The sequence below is a fragment of the Cheilinus undulatus genome, linkage group 7, assembly GCF_018320785.1.
Source record: "Cheilinus undulatus linkage group 7, ASM1832078v1, whole genome shotgun sequence".
In the NCBI taxonomy this organism is placed as follows: domain Eukaryota; kingdom Metazoa; phylum Chordata; class Actinopteri; order Labriformes; family Labridae; genus Cheilinus; species Cheilinus undulatus.
In genome coordinates this window covers 22,584,094-22,603,936 of record NC_054871.1, presented here as the reverse complement: position 1 = coordinate 22,603,936, position 19,843 = coordinate 22,584,094, and the positions used below count along the sequence as shown (strand labels likewise).

The 19,843-nt window shown below is 40.3% G+C and overlaps 1 protein-coding gene across 4 annotated transcripts in view; it reads left to right on the top strand.

Annotated features, from left to right (window-relative positions):
- The window catches only part of LOC121512826 (hydroxylysine kinase-like), a 28,055-nt gene that overhangs the window by 5,667 nt on the left and 2,545 nt on the right, over positions 1–19,843 (top strand). Inside the window, exons 1-4 of one of the 4 annotated variants that reach the window (XM_041792307.1) lie at positions 6,689–6,993; positions 11,074–11,379; positions 18,469–18,611; positions 18,941–19,121. In XM_041792307.1, coding sequence (XP_041648241.1) covers positions 11,076–11,379; positions 18,469–18,611; positions 18,941–19,121 — 628 coding nt within the window. In that variant the 5' untranslated portion in view covers positions 6,689–6,993; positions 11,074–11,075. Of the gene's footprint in view, positions 1–6,688; positions 6,994–7,037; positions 7,125–11,070; positions 11,380–18,468; positions 18,612–18,940; positions 19,122–19,843 lie in introns of those variants that run through there. The other 3 variants (XM_041792305.1, XM_041792309.1, XM_041792308.1) reach the window with 3 other exon arrangements.

Sequence of the window (19,843 nt, the reverse complement as noted above, 5' to 3'; positions counted from 1 at the left end):
GGCTAAGCCACGCCCCCTCCACTCACTCGGACAAAAAATGAACATTCAGTGACAGGCGCTATGGCAGTTGTCACAGTAGGAGACATTTCGCAGGAGGCCATTGATGATTTTTGGAGACAGAAAGATCACATATCTAGGAGTCACCAAAAAGGTCTAAACTACACGTTGGAGGGATATGTTAATCATTTTATTGTCGAGAAGGTTGATAAAAAGCTTCGGTTACAAGCCAAACAAGATATTGCACTGTTATAGCATTGTCTTTGGGCTTTCAAGAGAGTTCAGAATGGATTTCAGGGCAAAACTGTTCATGAGTCTGGTGGTGCATACATTGATTGACCTTTAGTCTTTTCCAGAGGGGAAACAGTTCAAACTGATGGAGTACAGGGTGGTGTTGGTCCTCCTAGATGCTGGATATTTCCTCCACTAAACAGTTAACCCATAAGAACTCGGACCTATTTACCCTATAAGGAAAATAATGGGGATATAAAACAGACTAAATGGACCACATAGAACACTTCTCTAATGTGTTCTTTAAACACTGCCCCCTACTGACAAATATCTGGAAAGATACCTGCATGTCACATTTGGAGTTTGTGGTTAATTTATTCCTTATTTGAAAATAAGGATTTACAGTGGCGCAGTGGTCAGCGCTGTTGCCTCACAGCAAGAAGGTTGTTGGTTCGCTTCCCAAACAGGGCCTTTCTGTGTGGAGTTAACATGTTCTCCCCGTGCACGCGTGGGCTCTCTCCAGGTACTCCGGCTTCCTCCCACCACCAAAAACATGCTCATGAGGTTAATTGATCACTCTAAATTGGCCATAGGTGTGAATGTGAGCATGCCATGTTGTCTGTCTCTATATGTCAGCCCGGCGACCAATGACAGCTGGGATAGGCTCCAGCCCACCCCCGACCTGGAACAGAATAAAGGGCATAGAAAATGGATGGATATTTTTAATGCTAAAATATGATTATTGTTGTTATCCACGAATTTTCAAATTTACTGATTTACAAAAAACTGAAAATAGTAAAACACGTTAATATTTCTTGATTAATATGTCAAATTATAGTTATTTACTTGCATTCCTGAACAGAAAAAAATAGTTTTAGTGGTTGAATGTTATGCTTGATTAATTTCTGACTTCTCAGAGAAGCCCAGTGAGCCCAGTGAGCCGGCTTAAATTTGGGTATGAAAAGGTGAATTCAGTTTGAAATTCCTCATTCCTGTTCAAAATGGTAAAACGTGGAGAGCTCACTGAAAATGAAAGAGTCTGCATTAAAGCGCTTCATGATGCTGGATGGTTTTTGAGACAAATATGACAGGTGGTCTAATAAATTTGTTAAGCACTGTATGTGTGTGTCTAAGAGACTGATTACAATGGTTTAAACAGTGCTGATAGTACAAAGGTTTGGTCCCCTTTCACTATCCTTTTGTAGTTGTTTTGCACTATGTACATGTTTTCTGAAGGTTACTTCAGCTACAGTAACTTGTTGCACTGCTATCCAATAGGGGGTAGTATTTATTTTTATTTAGTTTGCACATTGTGTATATTTATTGTATGTCAAACACAGTGGGTTCTTATATTTGTAGTGCCACTGGATTCTCACACACCATGTTTACAATGAAAAATTCAGAAATTAAAAAAAAATGTTGATAACTTAATCTAACCTTAGAAGAAATCTGATGGCTAAAATGTAGAAATTGACGTTAAAAGTCTTCAGATGAAGACTTTCTCCTCTCATGCAAATCTAATCTAATACTACCCTCTTGTGGCCACCACAAAGTCTTGCCCCATTTAAGGCTGCAAATTAAAGCTTGGTAATTTTCTAGCAACAAAGTAAAGGAACTGTCTTGAGTTGTAGTCAGCCTTATAATATGGTTGTTTGAATCATATACTTTTCTCACATTACAGCTTTTTATGTCAATGACAGAGCAAATGTTTATGGTAACAGGTTATTCATTCCAAGTTTAATCAGAAGTTAAAGTAAATGTTGTAATGACCCAACATTCTGAGTTTTTTTTATTTCTGCTGATGTAAAGTTTTCACTCTTACAGAAATTATTTCATCAAAGTTAAGAAAATGAGGCTGATAAGTTGTAACATACATTATTAAATGCTGTTTTAAGGGACTAAGTATTCTCCACGGGCAAAGTGCCATTAATTAGTATGTTGGATGATGGATTTTTCCTCAATGAAGAGGTTAAGCAAACAGTTAACATTCAACTAGGAATGCTTAGTATCAGTACCAGCAAATAAAAGGTTTATGTATCAATTACCAGATTGACAGACATGAACATTTTTGCCAGTATCTAACTAATGTGTCATCACCCAATATACATATGTGCCGAAATGCTTCACGTCCTAAGATGAAGCATAAAGCTACACTATATTGCCAAAAGTATTCACTCACCTGCCTTGACTCACATATGAACTTCAGTGACATCCCATTCTTAATCCATAGGATTTAATATGACGTCGGTCCACCCTTTGCAGCTATAACAGCTTCAACTCTTCTGGGACGGCTTTTCACAAGGTTTAGGAGTGTGTTTATGGGAATTTTTGACCATTCTTCCAGAAACGTATTTGTGAGGTCAAACACTGATGTTGGACAAGAAGGCTGGCTCTGAGTCTCCGCTCTAATTCATCCCAAAGGTGTTCTGTCCGGTTGAGGTCAGGACTCTGTGCAGGCCAGTCAAGTTCATCCACACCAAACTCTCTCATCCATGTCTTTATGGACCTTGCTTTGTGCACTGGTGCACAGTCTTGTTGAAACAGGAAGGGGCTATCCCAAAACTGTTCCCACAAAGTTGGGAGCTAAGTTAGTATGCTGAAGCATTCAGAGTTCCTTTCACTGGAACTAAGGGGCCAAGCCCCTGAAAAACAACCCTACACCATAATCCCCCTCCACCACACTTTACACCTGGCACAATGCAGTCAGAAAGTACCGTTCTACTAGCAACCGCCAAACCCAGACTCGTGCATCAGCTTGCCAGATGGAGTAGCGTGATTCGTCACTCCAGAGAACGCATCTCTACTGCTCTAGAGTCCAGTGGCATCATGCTTTACACCACTGCATCCAACGCTTTGCGTTGCACTTGGTGATGTATGGCTTGGATGAAGTTGCTTGGCCACGGAAACCCATTCCATGAAGCTCTCTATGCACTGTTCTTGAGCTAATCTGAAGGCCACATGAAATTTGGAGGGTTGTAGCGATTGACTCTGCAGAAAGTTGGCGACCTCTGCGCACTATGCGCCTCAACATCCGCTGACCCCGCTCCGTCATTTTACGTGGCCAACCACTTTTTGGTTGAGTTGCTGTCGTTCCCATTCGCTTCTACTTTATTATAATACCACTGACAGTTGACTGTGGAATATTTAGCGAGGAAATTTCACGACTGGACTTGTTGCACAGGTGGCATCCTATCACAGTACCACGCTGGAACTCACTGAGCTCCTGAGAGCGACCCATCCTTTCACAAATGTTTGTAGAAACAGTCTGCATGCCTAGGTGCTTGATTTTATACACCTGTGGCAATGGAATGAGATTATGGCTATGAAATTGAAAATATCAGGCAAAAGCCAGATGTTGTGCATCCCTAGTTATACCAGTGAGATGAAACAGTTCCTGTGTTATGTTATATCTCTGTATGGTTATGGAGGAATTATTATAGCTTCATGAGTGGTCTTTCACATCTTTTCTTTCAACAAAAATAGGATTACATTACAATTAGAATAAAATGGAATTGGCTGCCAAACCACTGAAAGAGGTATGATAACTATATGACACTAAGAATTTTTACATGGTTTTCTGCTTTTCTCCATGACACTTATGCTGACTGAAAATATGAATAATAGAGAAAATAGCTCTCTCTCTCCCCATATGTCCTGTCTGTTAAAGTTGTCCAGTCCCTACAAGACAACAAGCCCTACAATAATCTAGATATCAAGCCATTGTAATCGACCTCTGACCTCCAAAATCAAGACAGAGATTTAGTATGTCTTTCTGCCATTACCATTCCGTATGTGTTGTACACAGAGACTGATTTTCTTTTAAGGATGGAGAGTACCAAAATAATGCTCTCTGTGGGTCAGAGACACAAACCATAAATCTGTTTGATAAATAGTTTACAGGACAGTCTGTTGGTTTTATAATGATTGACCAAACAGAATGTAGTTTGTGCATGCTTAAGGTGCTACATCTAAATGTCTTTAAGTTAAAAGTGAAGTGCCCCAGGGCTCAATCTTGGGACCACTGATATTTACACTTTATACAACAGCATCAGTCAAAATGTACTAAATGCAAATTTTCATTTACATGCGGATGACATTGTCATTTACTGCATGGCTACTGCACAGCATCAGGCTCTCTGATTCTGTACAGGACACTGTGTGAGTTAAAATTGGTTCTGCATCCTGACAAAACCAAACTCAAGATGTGTTCATGAGTTTCTTTGATGTTTTCAAGGATAAAACCTCTGAACCTGCCTTTTGTTACAATGTCTCAGGGTGATGTGATTGAGTCTGTGTCTTCCTATAAATACCTTGTATTCTTGATTGATGATTCTTTGACTTTTAGTTTCATATTGAGCACCTTGTAAATAAGGGTTTTCAGTGTTGTAGAAATAAATTTAAATGAATATGTTTTGTGAGAAAACCAGTTGACTCTCTCACATTATAATACAGTCTTAGACGTGTCCAAAAATGTGGGGCAGAGAGCCCTCACAAGATCATATTAATAACAAAATAGTGGTGGGGGGAATGTATAACACATCTTGTGTAGCCTTTTACTTCAAGTTTCATAAAGTGACGCCAAACAATAATTGAACATGACTGGAGTCGGCTAACCCCTAAAATACACCAGATAGGCTACATCTCCACTCCAGCACGGATGCAGTGCAATTTGACTGCGTGCCCCGCTGTCCGTTAACTCCCACTGACTGCGTTTGCAGTGCAGCACGGAGCAGCACCACTGGACTGCTAGACTCGCGAGACCGAGGAGTTTCGCGGTAGTTACAAAATCACACCTGGCTGTGCGAGTAGAACCTACTGAAGTGCCATAAAACAAAATAAACACACTTGAAGACATTGTTCTGAACTGCAGGAGTAGTATGAACTTGAGGTGTCCCTGTTTTTTCTTTCATATAGCCTAGATTTTTCTGGTCCTACTCAGTAACGCTTTATAAATAAATGTGCGGTTTTTGTTCCTATATGTTAAATACGGGCTCTGCTACGCCCCATTAAGACTTTTTGTTGATGTAGTGAAAGGAAATACAGTCTGGCATATACGGAAGGAGATTAGGGTCATTTTTGATGGAGAAAATAATTTTGGGCAAGTCGAGATTAAAGTCGAAATGACGAGAAAAAAGTCGAAATTTCGAGAATAAAATTGAAACACAATTTCGAGATTAAAGTCGAAATGTCGAGAAAAAAAGTCGAAACTTGTTATTGATAACAGCGGATCATAGACACTGTGTGTTTATGTGGCAAAGACAGAATCTCTGTTGTTAAATCCAATAAAGAGGTATAATTTTACATGTTCATTGATATGAGGCATAATTGGCATTTTGTAGAGACAGTTATTCTCTGTTATTGTCTTAAATAGCCTACTCATACACTAACAGGAGCACAGCAGCGCTCTCTCTCTCTCTTCCTCTTCTTCTCCGTCTGATCACCTGACGCACAGGTGGCAGACAACCTCATTAATGGGAGAGTGAAGGGAGATTGATCACTCGTTTATTGATCATAGACAAGTTGCTGCTAATGACAAAATGTTAGAAAAGGCAAAAAAGGAACACTTTGTCACGTGTTGTATTGGGAACTCTAACAGTATTGTGTATGATACATAAAGAAAATGTTACCTGCAAAGCGCCAGGTACACGATGTACACTACATTTGTGTATGGAATTTAGAAATAAAAATCCCCGTATGTTTTCATCGCTGCTTTCATGCAGCGCCTCCACGCTTCCCCTCGGATATGTCAGTAGATATTGATGTTGTCTATTTCACCTCAACAAACACTGATCGATAAACGAGTGATCAATCTTCCTCTACTCTCCCATTAATGAGGTTGAGTATGTCACCTGTGCGTCTCTACAGGTCATCAGACGGGGAGGAAGAGAGAGAGAGAGCGCTGCTGTGCTCCTGTTAGTGTATGAGTAGGCTATTTAAGACAATAACAGAGAACTGTCTCTGCAAAATGCCAATTATGCCTCATATCAATGAACATGTGAAATAATACCTCATGATTGGATTTAACAACAAAGAGATTCTCTCTTTGCCACATAAACACACAGTGTCTATGATCAGCTGTTATCAATAACAAGTTTCGACTTTTTTCTCGACATTACGACTTTAATCTCAAACTTGTGTTTCAACTTTATTCTCGAAATTTCGACTTCTTTCTCGTTATTTCGACTTTAATCTCGAAATTGTGTTTCAACTTTAATCTCGAAATTTCGACTATATTCTCGTCATTCCGACTTTAATCTCAACTTGCCCAAATTTATTTTCTCCATCAAAAATGACCCTAATCCGCTTCCGTAGGGGCATAAATCTGGCGTCAACACGGGGTATTTTATTTTGAAATTTAAACGGATATTTTAATTTGGTTTCGGCGACACCTCCTGCCCGTTCGATCTGCTCCATGCTGGGTTTATGCGCAGAGCTCCGGCTTCCGGCAGAAATAGAACTGCAGCCTATCTGCTGCGGAGGGCTTCGGACTGCCGGAGCTCTGCCGGAGCAGAGATGCGGAGCTGCGGAGCTGGTGGAAGCTCTCTCATTGACTAAAACTAAAACCTATCTGCTCCGTTACCGTGCTGGAGCGGAAACGGACCGAACACGTATCTGGTGTATTTTAGGGGTAAGGCTCCCCTCCCAAATTTCCAATGCATCCTCAGATCTTCCTCTCAGCCACTCCCACAGCATTTACTGCTTTAAAGGGCTACACTTCATCAGGTGGATGCCATTGACGGAAGTTACACGTCTACAGAGAAACTGGTAGGTCAGCTGTTAGAAGAATGAATGTGTTTTATCATGAACCATTGTTTCATAAAGCTTTCATAAAGCTATAAATATAGGCTACGGTTATACCAGACTGATAGAACTGTTGCTGCCCAGCTATAACACAGGTAACTTCCGTCTTATTCATATTCAGAGTCAGTATGGTACAATTTTTATTTCTCAGCGCATGCACAAACTTCTCATTAATTCTTTTCTTAAACTGCCGTTAGCAATGCTTATGCTGTGGTACTTGCCAGTTTTACTGGCGACCTTTTGTTAATCCAGGATACGTGATTCCCAAATTAAATTTTAAGGCAAAGTTTTGAGTCGAAAATGCAAACTCGACCTAACATTTTCACTTTAACTCTAAAATTATGCGATCATAAAAAAAGAATAGCCTAAAGAGGTTCATGGAGGGGAGAAAACGTCTCCGGTGGCACGATGTTAATAGTGACCGTGCTAACTGATGACTACAAACTGAATGCGATTTTGTTTGTCGTGATTGCCTAAAGTGTTCGAAACTAAGAGGTATGCCTCTTTGTTTATTAGTGGGTGCATACCTGATTATTTCACGTATTACACGTTTGTAACGTAAAGACAAGTTTCTTTTTCCTATTTCAAATAATTGGAAAAATAAACGATACAAAGGTTTGATAAGACATGCATGCTGCAGGAAGCCCTGAAGTGCCAGATAAAGCCATTGTTTTATAGTTAAAAGTTTCTACCTTAGTTGACTCCTGATCCAACCACACCAGTTCTTCCCTGATCAAAAACATCCAGTAAACATCGGTGGTGCACATCATGAACATCTGACAAATATTTCATTGACACAGCCTGTTTTTTGGAAGACTGTTCTTCATTTCCTGTAACTTAACATCTAAACTCTGCCAAAAACAGCACCATTACTAGTATGTCTTTCTTTTGGCAAATCAACTTTAACAAGGAGTACTTAATGATTTCCCAAAATCCCTTTTACCATTCCAGGAAAAGGATGTCTACATGTGGATGAGTCTTTTCTGATCTACAGTATTATATATGGTTATATTGCTGAATATATCATTTCCTTTATGATTCTATGGGCTAGATATATACCTAAAATACACTACACTAAACAAAGAAGTATTTGTGAGGACTTAAGTTTAGACCATCTGTTTTAACTTTGAAAAACACATCTGTAGAGTAGCCATAAAATAGAGTCTGGGTGTGCTCTGTAAAAACTGGCTGTGACTCATTTGGCCTCAGGTGGAAAATTCACATGGTTTGTTTTTTTATTAAAACACCAAAACACCTAAAAGGATCATCCGACACTCAGAAAGATTTCTCAATGAGAACATTTAAATGAGAATATAACAATAATGGAAAGTAATATAATACTTTAAACTGAACTTTGTTGAAACAGGTAAACAGTTCCTCCTCTGGAGGAAATCACAAACTTGCTCCCTTCTTCATAATCAAAGTACGCTCTCCTTCAATAGGCTTAAATCCCATCTCAATGCACACATGAAACAACACACAACAGAGAAAAGGGCCACACTTGGCAAGTACTGTATGATTAAAATGAAGTGTCCACCAGCTTTGTTGCAGTGGATTTACGAAATTATGAGGCAACTAGACAACAAGAGTTGCAGCCACACAGAGCCAAAAAAAAAAAAAGGCGTCTGCTGAGAGCTGATGGTGACTGCACTGCAGTGTGACACACCTTTTATAATATCTGCAATGTGCTGTTGTCAAAAGAACACTTTTATTTTCCCTACAGCACACAGAGGTTGTGAAACAGGTTTTATCAGTAACAAATTCAAGTGATTGGATGAAGTGTGTGTTGGAGAGTCTGGCAGCGACACCTGGTGGACAGAGTAAATAACACATACAGAGTGCCTGGCCTACTGCTTCACTCAGTCTCATGGACAGCAGGGTGGTTAACAGTTAAACATTATGGAGCTCTACCATGTGGACTTTGGTGTTTTTTGTGTAAATGAGCATATTTAAGTATAGTTTGTCTACCAGTTGTCTCTTATGGACATTTTATGTGTAGAAAAGTCCTTCTTTGTTAGATTTGTCCTGTTTTAGGACTTTTGAGCTGCATGCTGTGCTAGCTGTATGCTATTTCTGCTAGTTACCACATGTACAGCAATGTCTATGTGTTTCTTTGTTAAGGTGATGTTTTAGTATGCATATTGTAATTTCCCTGTATGTTTCTGTGCCCTATTTTGACGTTCTATGAGGACTAACAGCAGCTTTGTTATATAAGCTAGATTGTAACTATTTGTTATAATTTGTATGACCACTTGAACATTTAGGTCTATTTAGTTGTGCTAGCCACATAGTGATACCAAAACTGAACTACTGTTTCCAGCTAATGTTATTTCATTTCCATTTTTCACACACACACACACACACCCACACACACACCCCCCCCCACACACACACACACACATCTACAAACTAAATGAAGCACATATGTCCTTTTAAACCTGCCAATCCAAGACTGTACCCAACAACATTGAAGAAGCAAAATAAACCATTTAAATATATCCTTACTCTGGAGCCTGATTCTCTAACAGGGATCAATTTCCATTTTGTCCGCCTCAACCAGTGTAATTTCAAAGAGCATAGAGAGCAACTCTGCTATAGTGTGCCTCCTTATTTGAGAGAAGATCTTCTGTCATCTGTGCACTGGTGACAAAGAGGCAGCATTTCTGCTTCAGGATCAGCACATTGGACAGCTCCAGGCGACCCTGACCCAAGACAGCATAGCACTAGGTTAATGCAGAAGTCTCTCTAAGACTGTATCATCACTAATGTGAGAGATTCATCTGGTCTTCTTACAAAAAAATATTCATTTAAATTTATTTAACCAGGAAAGCCTGATAAAGATCAAGAACCACATTTACAAGACAGTCCTGGCCAAGATGGGCTGCAGCACAATTGACAAAGTTATAGACATGACACATAGCACACACACAGATCAACCAATCCTGTCACAGAGCTCAAAGTCATCAGTCATCAGCACCTTAAATCTACTTTTGAAAAGACTGAAAAAGACCAGCTCCCCCATACCAGAGGTGGAAAAAGCACACGACTGTTGTACTCAGGTAAAAGTACAGTTACTCTGTTCAAAATTTACTTAAGTAAAAGTACTAGTCTATAGATCTGCTCAAGTGAAAGGTAAAAGTATTTCATCTAAAGTTTGCTTCAAGTACTGAGTAGCTACTCAGGAGTTGTACAGTATAATATGATCTTTCCTTACTGGCAAACACAACAGTCTGTGGCAAGGTAGGTCTCCTCTGGCAAGAACAAAGCAGAGAGTCAACCTCATAGCAATGCAATGCATACTGATGAAGAATAGGCACTTTGTGTCATTCAGGAACAACTAAAGTCACAGGCAGGAACACAAACTCAGTGGATAACTTCACTCACAGTGCAAATGTGTCTCACATCAAAAACAACAATAATCCACCAGAAACATTACCAAAAGATGCAGGGATCACTGTACAACAGACAACCTCATCACACAATGAAACACTTTGCCCATGTGCATGATGGGGAACTTTGCCTACACATTCTCCTAGATTTGAAATCGCACTTGGCGAGGCTTAGATCAGTTTACTCTTTACAAAGTTGAACTAACACTGGTGGATCAACACTGTCAAATAACTCCTGAAGACTATTAGAATCGAAATGGGACTAAAATTAAACTTTGGGAGTAAAAATCAACTTTGTTTAACCCTGAGATATCAACGCTACAGTCGCTATGTACAACAGCTGTTTTGGGATGTGGAATCATTCTCGTTCTAAATTATGAGCCACTGTGCAGTTAAAAGAGGTGGAAAAAGTGTAATAGCATTGCACTCAAGTAAAAGTGCATTTGTTCTAGTTAAAACTCACTTCAGTAGAAGTAAAAGTACTGGTTTCTAAATGTACTCAAAATGTGCATGCTAAAGACAAATTTAATTTGCTTTCAAACCCATTTTTTAAATGAAGGTTACAATAGATGTTAACAATACTATTACATGTTGCCTCTTTGTTTTTCAGGAAACAATATTCATTTTAAAATGCACATCTGTTTTCATCCAGCAGTAATGGCAGCCCAGCATGTCAAGCCCAACTTCAGTCAGCCTCAGGTGGCTGAGTTGGTGAAAAGGCTCTTCAGGCTCACTCCATCAGAAATCCGCTCACTGCCGAGCTACGCAGACCAGAACTTCTATGTGGCAGCAGTTGAAGGTGGCGAGTTCGTCTTTAAGATCATGAACTCAGAGGACAGTAAGGAACCCAAGCTAATTGAGATGCAGACGTATGCCATGTCCTTCCTGCAACAAAACGGATTTCCTGCCCAAACAGCACTGCCCACCACCTCGGGACAGCTCATGAGCCTTGAGGAAATGGGTATGACATCCTCTATGCAGCTTAGATTTTAGGAATGACATGTTGCACATCGGGACAGATATATCCTCTTATTTTCAGCAGCACAGCATGGGGACAGTTGGAGAGGGAGCCAAATAGACAACATCTACAAGCAATTTTCCTGCTTTAGAAGGAAATAGAACTGAACCAGATTAACTAAATCTTGTTTACTCATAATTTAAAGGAATACTTCAACATTTTGGCAAATTCGTCCATTGCCATAATTCCTGTAGTCTTAGTAATAGGTTCGTTACCTTTAGTTGTCGGTGCAAGCTATTTTTAGGGTGCAGGCTGAGTTCGGACCTGCTGTGCCAACTCAATGTAAGCAGACAGTATTCTGGCTTTCCTTCATCAAACTCATCAAATACACAATCCAACAACACCAAAACACTCTCGTGGACAAGTTGTGACCTCCACATTCACCACACTATGAAATAATAATGTATAATTATGTAACATTATGACACATGAAGCAAATACTCGGAACTATTTCCTGAGTAAACCACTGGGCGGAGTGACACAGTGTAGCAGCCTTGTCTGGAATGTGGTTACGGCTTTGCATTTAGCTTTTAAACATCTCCGTCTCGTAATGTTCCATGATTATGATTAACTTGTCCATGGGAGCATTTTGGAGTTGTTGGATTGTGTATTTGATGAGTTTGATGAGGGAAAGCTGGAATACCGCCTGTTTACATTGGCTGAATCTCAGTCTCCTCCCTAAACCCTGAGCCCTGAGCCCTCATTGACTTAACTGACTGCACCTGGAAAGTGATTGAGTGAGTGAGGCTGCAAGGTCTTGAAGGGTAGAAACAGAAATGGGACAGCCCTTTGTTTTTTTTTGTTGACAGTCGGCATCTTGTAGAGCTTAAAACAAAGATAAAAACAAGCATGCCTCACCAGACCTTTTTTCTCAGTGGATGAAGGCTGTTTTATATAAAATACTTACAGGAAAAATACTTCCTTTCACAACATCCGCCCCTTTTTGCATCTTCCATGTTTTTTGTTTACATTTTTGCTCTTTTCACTTCACTTTTATAGGGTTTACTGGCAGGTATCCCACGTGAATCCCTGCCATATGTCACAGTGCAATGAACTATGGGTAATTCCCTCACCCTAAGTCTGCAGAGATGCCCACTCACGGAAAGGGTACATAAAGGGCTCAAAAAGTCAGTGAGAGATCCCTCACGCACTTTATGATTTGACAGTGGGACAACCCTAAGCCCTCACGGACTTAGCGGGAGCGCGCCTCAAAGTCAGTGAGTGTGTGACTGTGGACATTGGGATTGGGCCATTGAGTTGGCACAGCAGGTCCAAACTCAGCAGCGCCGATCTAAAAATAGCTTGCACCGACAACTAAAGGTAACGAACCTATTACTAAGACTATAAGAATTATGGCAATGGGCGAATTTGCCAAAATGTTGAAGTATCCCTTTAAATGTACAAATACCAGTGGTGTAACAGTATTAAGAACTATCAGTGATAGTTGGTACAGCCTGTGATGTAAGATAAGATAAAATAAGATAAGACTTTATTGATCCCCAGAAGGGAAATTCTGGTACTGCAGCAACACAACAGGTAGCAAAAATACATTAGAATAGAACTGAACAATATAAACTAAATAAAGTTAAATAAATAATTAAATAAGGGACTGTACATTTATACAATATACGTTCTTTGCAAGGAAGACTAAACAAAGTGATGTGTTTGTGTGAAGTGACATGGTACACTTGGATGAACAGACATAAACAGATAACAGCGTAGATGGTATTGTAGAATTAATATTGATGTCAAGTTAAGGTGCAAAAAAAGGTAGTATAATAGAATGTAAAATATAAAATAACATAGTATTCTATACTGTAATATAATACAACATAATATAATACAACATTATAAATGCTACAATCATGGCATGGTGAATATGAACAGTAAGTGTACAGTGAATATAGAATAAGTGTTCCGGTTTAAATGACAGTAATAATGATATTACAACATAGTGCGTCCAGGTTGAGATTGAAATTTAAAGTATGACAGATATTACTGTTCAGTGCAAAGACAGACTGTACTGCTGCTGTACAGTCTGATGGCAGTGGGAATAAAGGAGCATCTGATGCACTCCGTTTTACACCCGGGTGGGATGAGGCGATGGCTGAATGAGCTGCCCATCTGCCACAGCTCGTTGTGGAGAGGGTGAGAGGGGTTATTCAAGATGGAGGTGATTTTGTCCTTCACCCTCCTCTCAGCCACTGTCTCCAGACAGTCCAGTTCTAGACCCACCACAGAGCGGCCTTCCTCACCAGTTTGTTGAGCCTATTGATCTCACCAGTCTTGCTGCCAAGACCGGTGAGATGAAGAACATCCTGCTCTGTCCTTTCCTGTAGAGGGCATCAGTTTTGTGAGTCCATTCCAGTTTATTGTTTATGTAGACCCCAAGATACTTGTATGACTCCACTTCCTCCCCCTGGATGATGACAGGGGCAGGGGGGCTCCTGTTCCTCCTGTAGTCCACCACCACCTCCTTAGTTTTGCTGATATTGAGCTTCAGGTGGTTACTGTCACACCAACTGATGAAGCTCTCTATCAGTCCTCTGTACTCCTCCTCATCATCGTCGCTGATACATCCAACAATGGAGGAGTCATCTGAAAACTTCTGGAGGTGGCATGATCCGGAGTTGAACTGGAAGTCCGATGTATAGAGGGTGAAGAGGAATAGTGCCAACACAGTTCCCTGGGGTGCTTCGATGTTGCTCCTCACCACCTCAGAGATGCAGCTGTCCACTCTGATGAACTGTGGCCGGCCAGTGAGGTAGTCCAGGATCCAGGCAGTGATGTTGGGGTGTAGCTGCATATCCAGCAGCTTGTCCTTCAGGAGGCAGGGCTGGATGGTGTTGAAAACACTGGAGAAGTCAAAGAACATGACTCTCACAGTGCTCCCCTGCCTCTCCACGTGTGACAAGGCCTTGTGGGTGAGGAAGATGATGGCATCCTCCACACTGATGTGCTGCTGGTATGCAACTACAGAGGATCCTGGAAAGCAGTGAGCAGGGTCCTCACGTGCTGAAGAACCAGCCTCTCAAAGGTCTTCATGACATGTGACGTTAGAGCCACAGGCCTGTAGTCATTGAGAGCACTGGGACATCCTCTCTTTGGTACTGGGACAATGCAGGAGGTCAGGCACCTTTATCAACCTCAGGGAAAGGTTGAAAAGGTGCTGAAAGACTCCAGCAAGCTGCCCAGCACACGCCCTGAGGACCCTGGGGCTGATGCTGTCTGGCCCACTGGCTTTGTTGGTATGGAGTTTGTCCTTAGACTAAACCTTCACAGTCCTTGTGCTGGCCCTCTGCTGTTCCACCACTGACCTGTAGGTGGTCTCAAGGTGAACAAGATTGTGGTCTGATTCCCCCGGAGGAGGGAGAGGAGTGGACCTGTATGCTCCCTTCACGTTGGCATACAAGAGGTCCAGGGTCCTGTTCTCTCTTGTTGCACAGTCCACATATTGTGTAAAGTTTGTCAGGACAGGAGGGCGAGAGACATGACTAAAGTCCCCACTGATCAGGATGAGGGTGCTGGGATGTTGAGTTTGCAGCCCCGTGATCGCTGCGTGGATGATGTCACTTGCGCTGGCTGCAGCTGCTGAAGGGGGCACGTAGACGAGGACAGCAATGGCATGGGAGAACTTGCTGGGTAGAGAATAGGTTTGTAAACGCACAGCCAGAAGCTCCACGTCCGGAGTGCAAATACAGTCCTTCACAGTAATATGTCCGGAATTACACCATTTTGTGTTGACAAAAACGGCAAGACCTCCTCTCCTCTTCTTACCGCTCTGTCTCTCCCAGTCCGTTCAGACCAGAGTGAAGCCAGTCAGATCAATAACACTGTCCGGTGTGTTCCCCTGCTGTTAACCAAGGCTGTCAGTTCATTAGTTCTGTTTGCGAGTGACCTCATGTTCCCCATGATGACCGATGGCAGGGAAGGTTTAACTCTCCTGTCCCTCTCTCTCCTCTCTCTGGCTTTCACACTGGCTTATTTCCCTCGGTGATATCCTCACCATTTCTCCTCTGGGATATGTGCAGCAGGACATCCTGCTCCATGTTTGAAGCACAGGAGTTCCTCCCGAGTGTAGACAAATATTCAAAAAACACAAAATGTCTGCAACTTAACCACAACTAAAAAGCTGCGGCAATGCAAACAACTGGACACAAAAATAGTGTAGAAAAATTACAAAAGATAGCAAAAAAGCGACGAAAAGATAGAGAAGAGGTCGGAGCTGCTGCGATGTGCTGCCAACTCTCTCAGCACCCGGAAGTAATATTAAAGATAAGACAAAAAAATAAGAAAACAAGAAAATATGCAAAATGAAAGGCTAAACAGAAAACAGCCTAATATCTCCTCACTTGAAAAATTACAAATAAATACAACATAATATGCAAATTAAAATACATGCTCTTAGAGCAGTGTATCATTTTTTTGTGCTGTGCTGTAACCGTTTTTTTAATAAAAAGCTTGTGCAGTGGTTGTGTAAAATCCTGACTCATGTTCATCAGTGAAGGATATACATGCAAGAGTGACAGTACCTTAGCAGCCAGCACTTTCCAATCAGGTCATTGTTGAATTCTCTTTAACAGCATCCAAGTATGTTTTGCATCACCACTTACACCTAAATCAGAGAATTTAGAATATAGAGTTATGGCACTGTTAAAGATTTATGGTTGTTACTTTACAAGAACTTCATGATGGAAAATTGCAAACACTTACATATGTACGTGCTGCAGATACATGATCCAAGAGTGTAAACCTCAGTTCATTCCTATTACCATAAATAAAACGATTGAAAGCTTTTTAACTACCACAGTATGAAAGTAAAGCCTTTTCACAAAAAATGTAAATTTCCATTTTTTCTTTTTGTGCATACTTCTGGCACAGGTTTGTCACTACAAGCGTTAATAGATTGTTTGCAATCACATGATCCTGAATGCTTGATGGGGGAGGGGGGCAGGAAATGGGGGACATTTGTTAGGAATAAATGGGAGTGAAGGAAAGTTAGTAACCTACTTTACAGCTTTAAATCAACCTGTACATTGTAATTATCATCCGAAACTTTCTACGTACATTGATTACAATCCCTGTACTTTACAAAATAAAGATTTTTTTTTTTTCCAAATTTTAATAGATTTACCTGGCATGCAGGCGATCAATATCACAAATACTCAGTCCAGCAGACCTAGAGTCTAGAGTCGTCTAGCCAGATGAAGGGACACAAGAGTCTTGAGGAGCCTTGTGCTGAGCTAAGAGGCTAGCTGAGCCCCTTTTATCATATTTTAGAAAATCCTCATTTTGTCAGAAACATGATTTAAATGGAAACAGGGATGTATTATCTAGGGTTGTCCCGATCAGCATTTTTGGCCCCGATCCGGATCCGATTTTTTAATATTAAATATCTTCCAACACCGAGTCCCAATCCGATACTCATAATTATCTAGATTAGAGTTTCACCACAGAGATGGGCTGGTTGTCCAACGCAATGAACTCAACCACTTTTTCTGTTATCTTTTTTGCCTTATCGCTCCCCCGAGGGTACTTGTCTGTTCTCTTAAAGTCCAGAGTGTGTATCTTCGGTGAAGCTGCCTGTTGCTCTTGTAAAGTCTCTGTATTCCGCTTCATGTTTTGATCGGAGATGACTGATCATATTTGTAGAGTTAAACGCAGCTCTGCTGCTACCACTTCGTGAAACGGTCCTGTTACAGATGCTGCAAGTGGCCATTGGACTGTTTTCGCTCTCAAGTTTGAAGGTTTTCCACACCGCTGACATTTTTAAAACATGAAAGCTAAAGTTGCTACCGCTGCGTTGTTGTTACTGGGGCATTTACGGCCTGTCATAAATTATGCTCCATTTACGGCAACTGATGTAAATGATCGGCTGGGCTGATCGGATCAAATTGCTGATCGCCGATCATTTAAAAATGCTTAGTTTCGGCCCCAAAATCGATCAAAGTTTATTGTACGGAGACATGGCAAAACTCTATATGAGGAATACCTCAGTCACCATGAAAAAAGGCCTTGACTGAATATAGTTAATTCCTTCACCTTACTTTAAGAAGGATGTTTCCAAGAAAATAAAATAAACATCAACATAATGCTTTTAAATCTAAGGTTGTAATAGCCTCACTCAGAATTACAAGAAACCTTTATATGAAAAAAATCTGCTCTTTTTTTCCAGGTCAATGAGATAGTAAAAATTGTTAACTAAAAAATTCTTTGTTTTTCTGCCTTAGTGTGATAGCTATTTCATTACTTGAAAGAAAAAAAAACAAATCTTATTAAAACTTTCACTAGTGTTTTCCTCCTGTAATTCACTTTGTTCCTGTTAACTGTGCTTGTTGTTTCAGTTTCGGTTTGCTTTCAGAACTCTTGTCACACTCTTAATTTGCCATGCAACAGAAATGAATGAATGGATCTGTTTTTTAAAGCCTTCCTTTTTTTTAAAGCTTTCGTATAGTTAGGTTTCAAACCTAAACATTTGGTTTCAAAATGGAGTTAAAGCACCCATACTTTTGACAACCATAAAATGTAGTTCTACAATGTAAAATTCCACAAACAATTAAACGTAGCTATTTAAAAAGATTGAAGTGATACAATTAGAAGCAATGATTGATTTAAAATTTCCAGAATTTAGGTTTCCTTTAAAAAAACCTTCTGCTGTGTCCTCTTAATTTGCTTCATTTCCCCCTCTGCACAGCAGTACAGTGATATTTGCTGATCTGTCTGTGAGGTATAAATTAATGTGTAACCATTTGAACACGTCTGCTACTCATGTAGAGCATGTGTAGCCGTTTGACGTTAAACCGGGATAAATCCAAAACATAATGCAAAGTATACGACCAGTTTAAACATGAAGCAAAGTTGGGCTCTGATCTTTTTTTATGAGCTTATGTGCTCTCTAATATTAATACACACATGCTTGAGAGCTGATAAGTATGTTTTTTTATGCAAGGCCACATTATGTAGGTTGTACTTTATGTTTGCCAGGGGCAAGGCAAACGGCAGGAATAATTATGATTTTTTTACCTCTGACAGATTGCGGCTATGGCTGTCAGAAGTACCTGGTGCGCTTGTTGACTTATCTACCTGGAGAAACTATATCTAAGGTTCCTTTAACACCTCAGTTACTGTATGAAACGGGCAAGACAGCAGCCAGAATGGACCAAATCCTACAGAGGGTAAAAACTGCAGAAACATTATGAACATTGTATTTGTTTTGTTGTGTTTATTGATTATCAAAGTACTATATGCTTATGATTAAGAAAGGTCATTACTATTAGGCTGCAGTTCTGTGTTGTAAAGCTCTACCCTAAAGGAAAGCTATTTTTATGGCACCTTAGTGGGTTTCATTTTAGGTTTTCCTCCTTTAAAACAGTAAACAAATATGCCTTGACAAACTCCTCACTGCTAACAGTACATACACTGTAGGTGGTTAAGAACAGAGAAAATGGTTATTGACATACCTCTTTGCCATCTGCTCTTCTGTATCATTCTTACATTTTTCCAGATGGAGCACCCTCATCTTGGAGTACTGCAGAGAGAGAATTTTGCCTGGAGCCTGTCATATTTTCCTGTGTTGGAAAAATACATTTATGCGTTGGATGGAGATCCTCGACAGGAAGTTGTGAACTCGATCATGCATCAGTTTAAGAACTCCGTTGTCCCCAAACGCTCTGATTTCCGGAAGTGTGAGTATGATATTTACTCATTGCAGTCTCCTCTACTGTGTTGTATTGATACTTTAAGATTTTCTTTCTTGTTTGATTTGTGCTGCTTTATTTTTCTGCATGTCAAAGCACATTGTAAACCCTTGTTTTTAAAAGTGCTGTTCACATAGAAATTGCTACTTTAAGATTTTTTGAGTAAATGCTTGATCATGATAACTGCTGGGTGTCAGTTGTACACCTTATAAAAAGTACTATTAGAATCTCTGACTATGCTACACTGTTTAAGGGTGGTTATTATTAAATGAGTCAGTGCAGCTATAGTTCTATAGCTGGTTATAGTTGGTTTCTATAGTTTTGTTCCTCTCTATACCTGGATTGTCCACCGCTGCATGCTCCTCTCTCTCATTCCCTTCACTGTACCCCATTTTCTCTCCCTCCACTGCTAGCTTGTCTTTTCATTTGATAGTAAGATGCACTGATAAAAAATGTTATGGCCATATTTTTTCTCATGGTTAAAGATGAGCATGGTTTATCAGGATACTTCTCTATGTGGTGTCCATTAACAGAACACTATGGACCCCCAAATTCCCCTGTGTTAGATGCTATCCATTTCATAGTCAAACCCTAAAACAAGAGAGTTGTCGTCTCCTTTGATTCAGTTTGGGATTTTGAGTGTCACTATGTTATTTATCAGCAGAGACTTCATTTGCACTTGCGTCCACTAAAACAACAAAACTATTTTT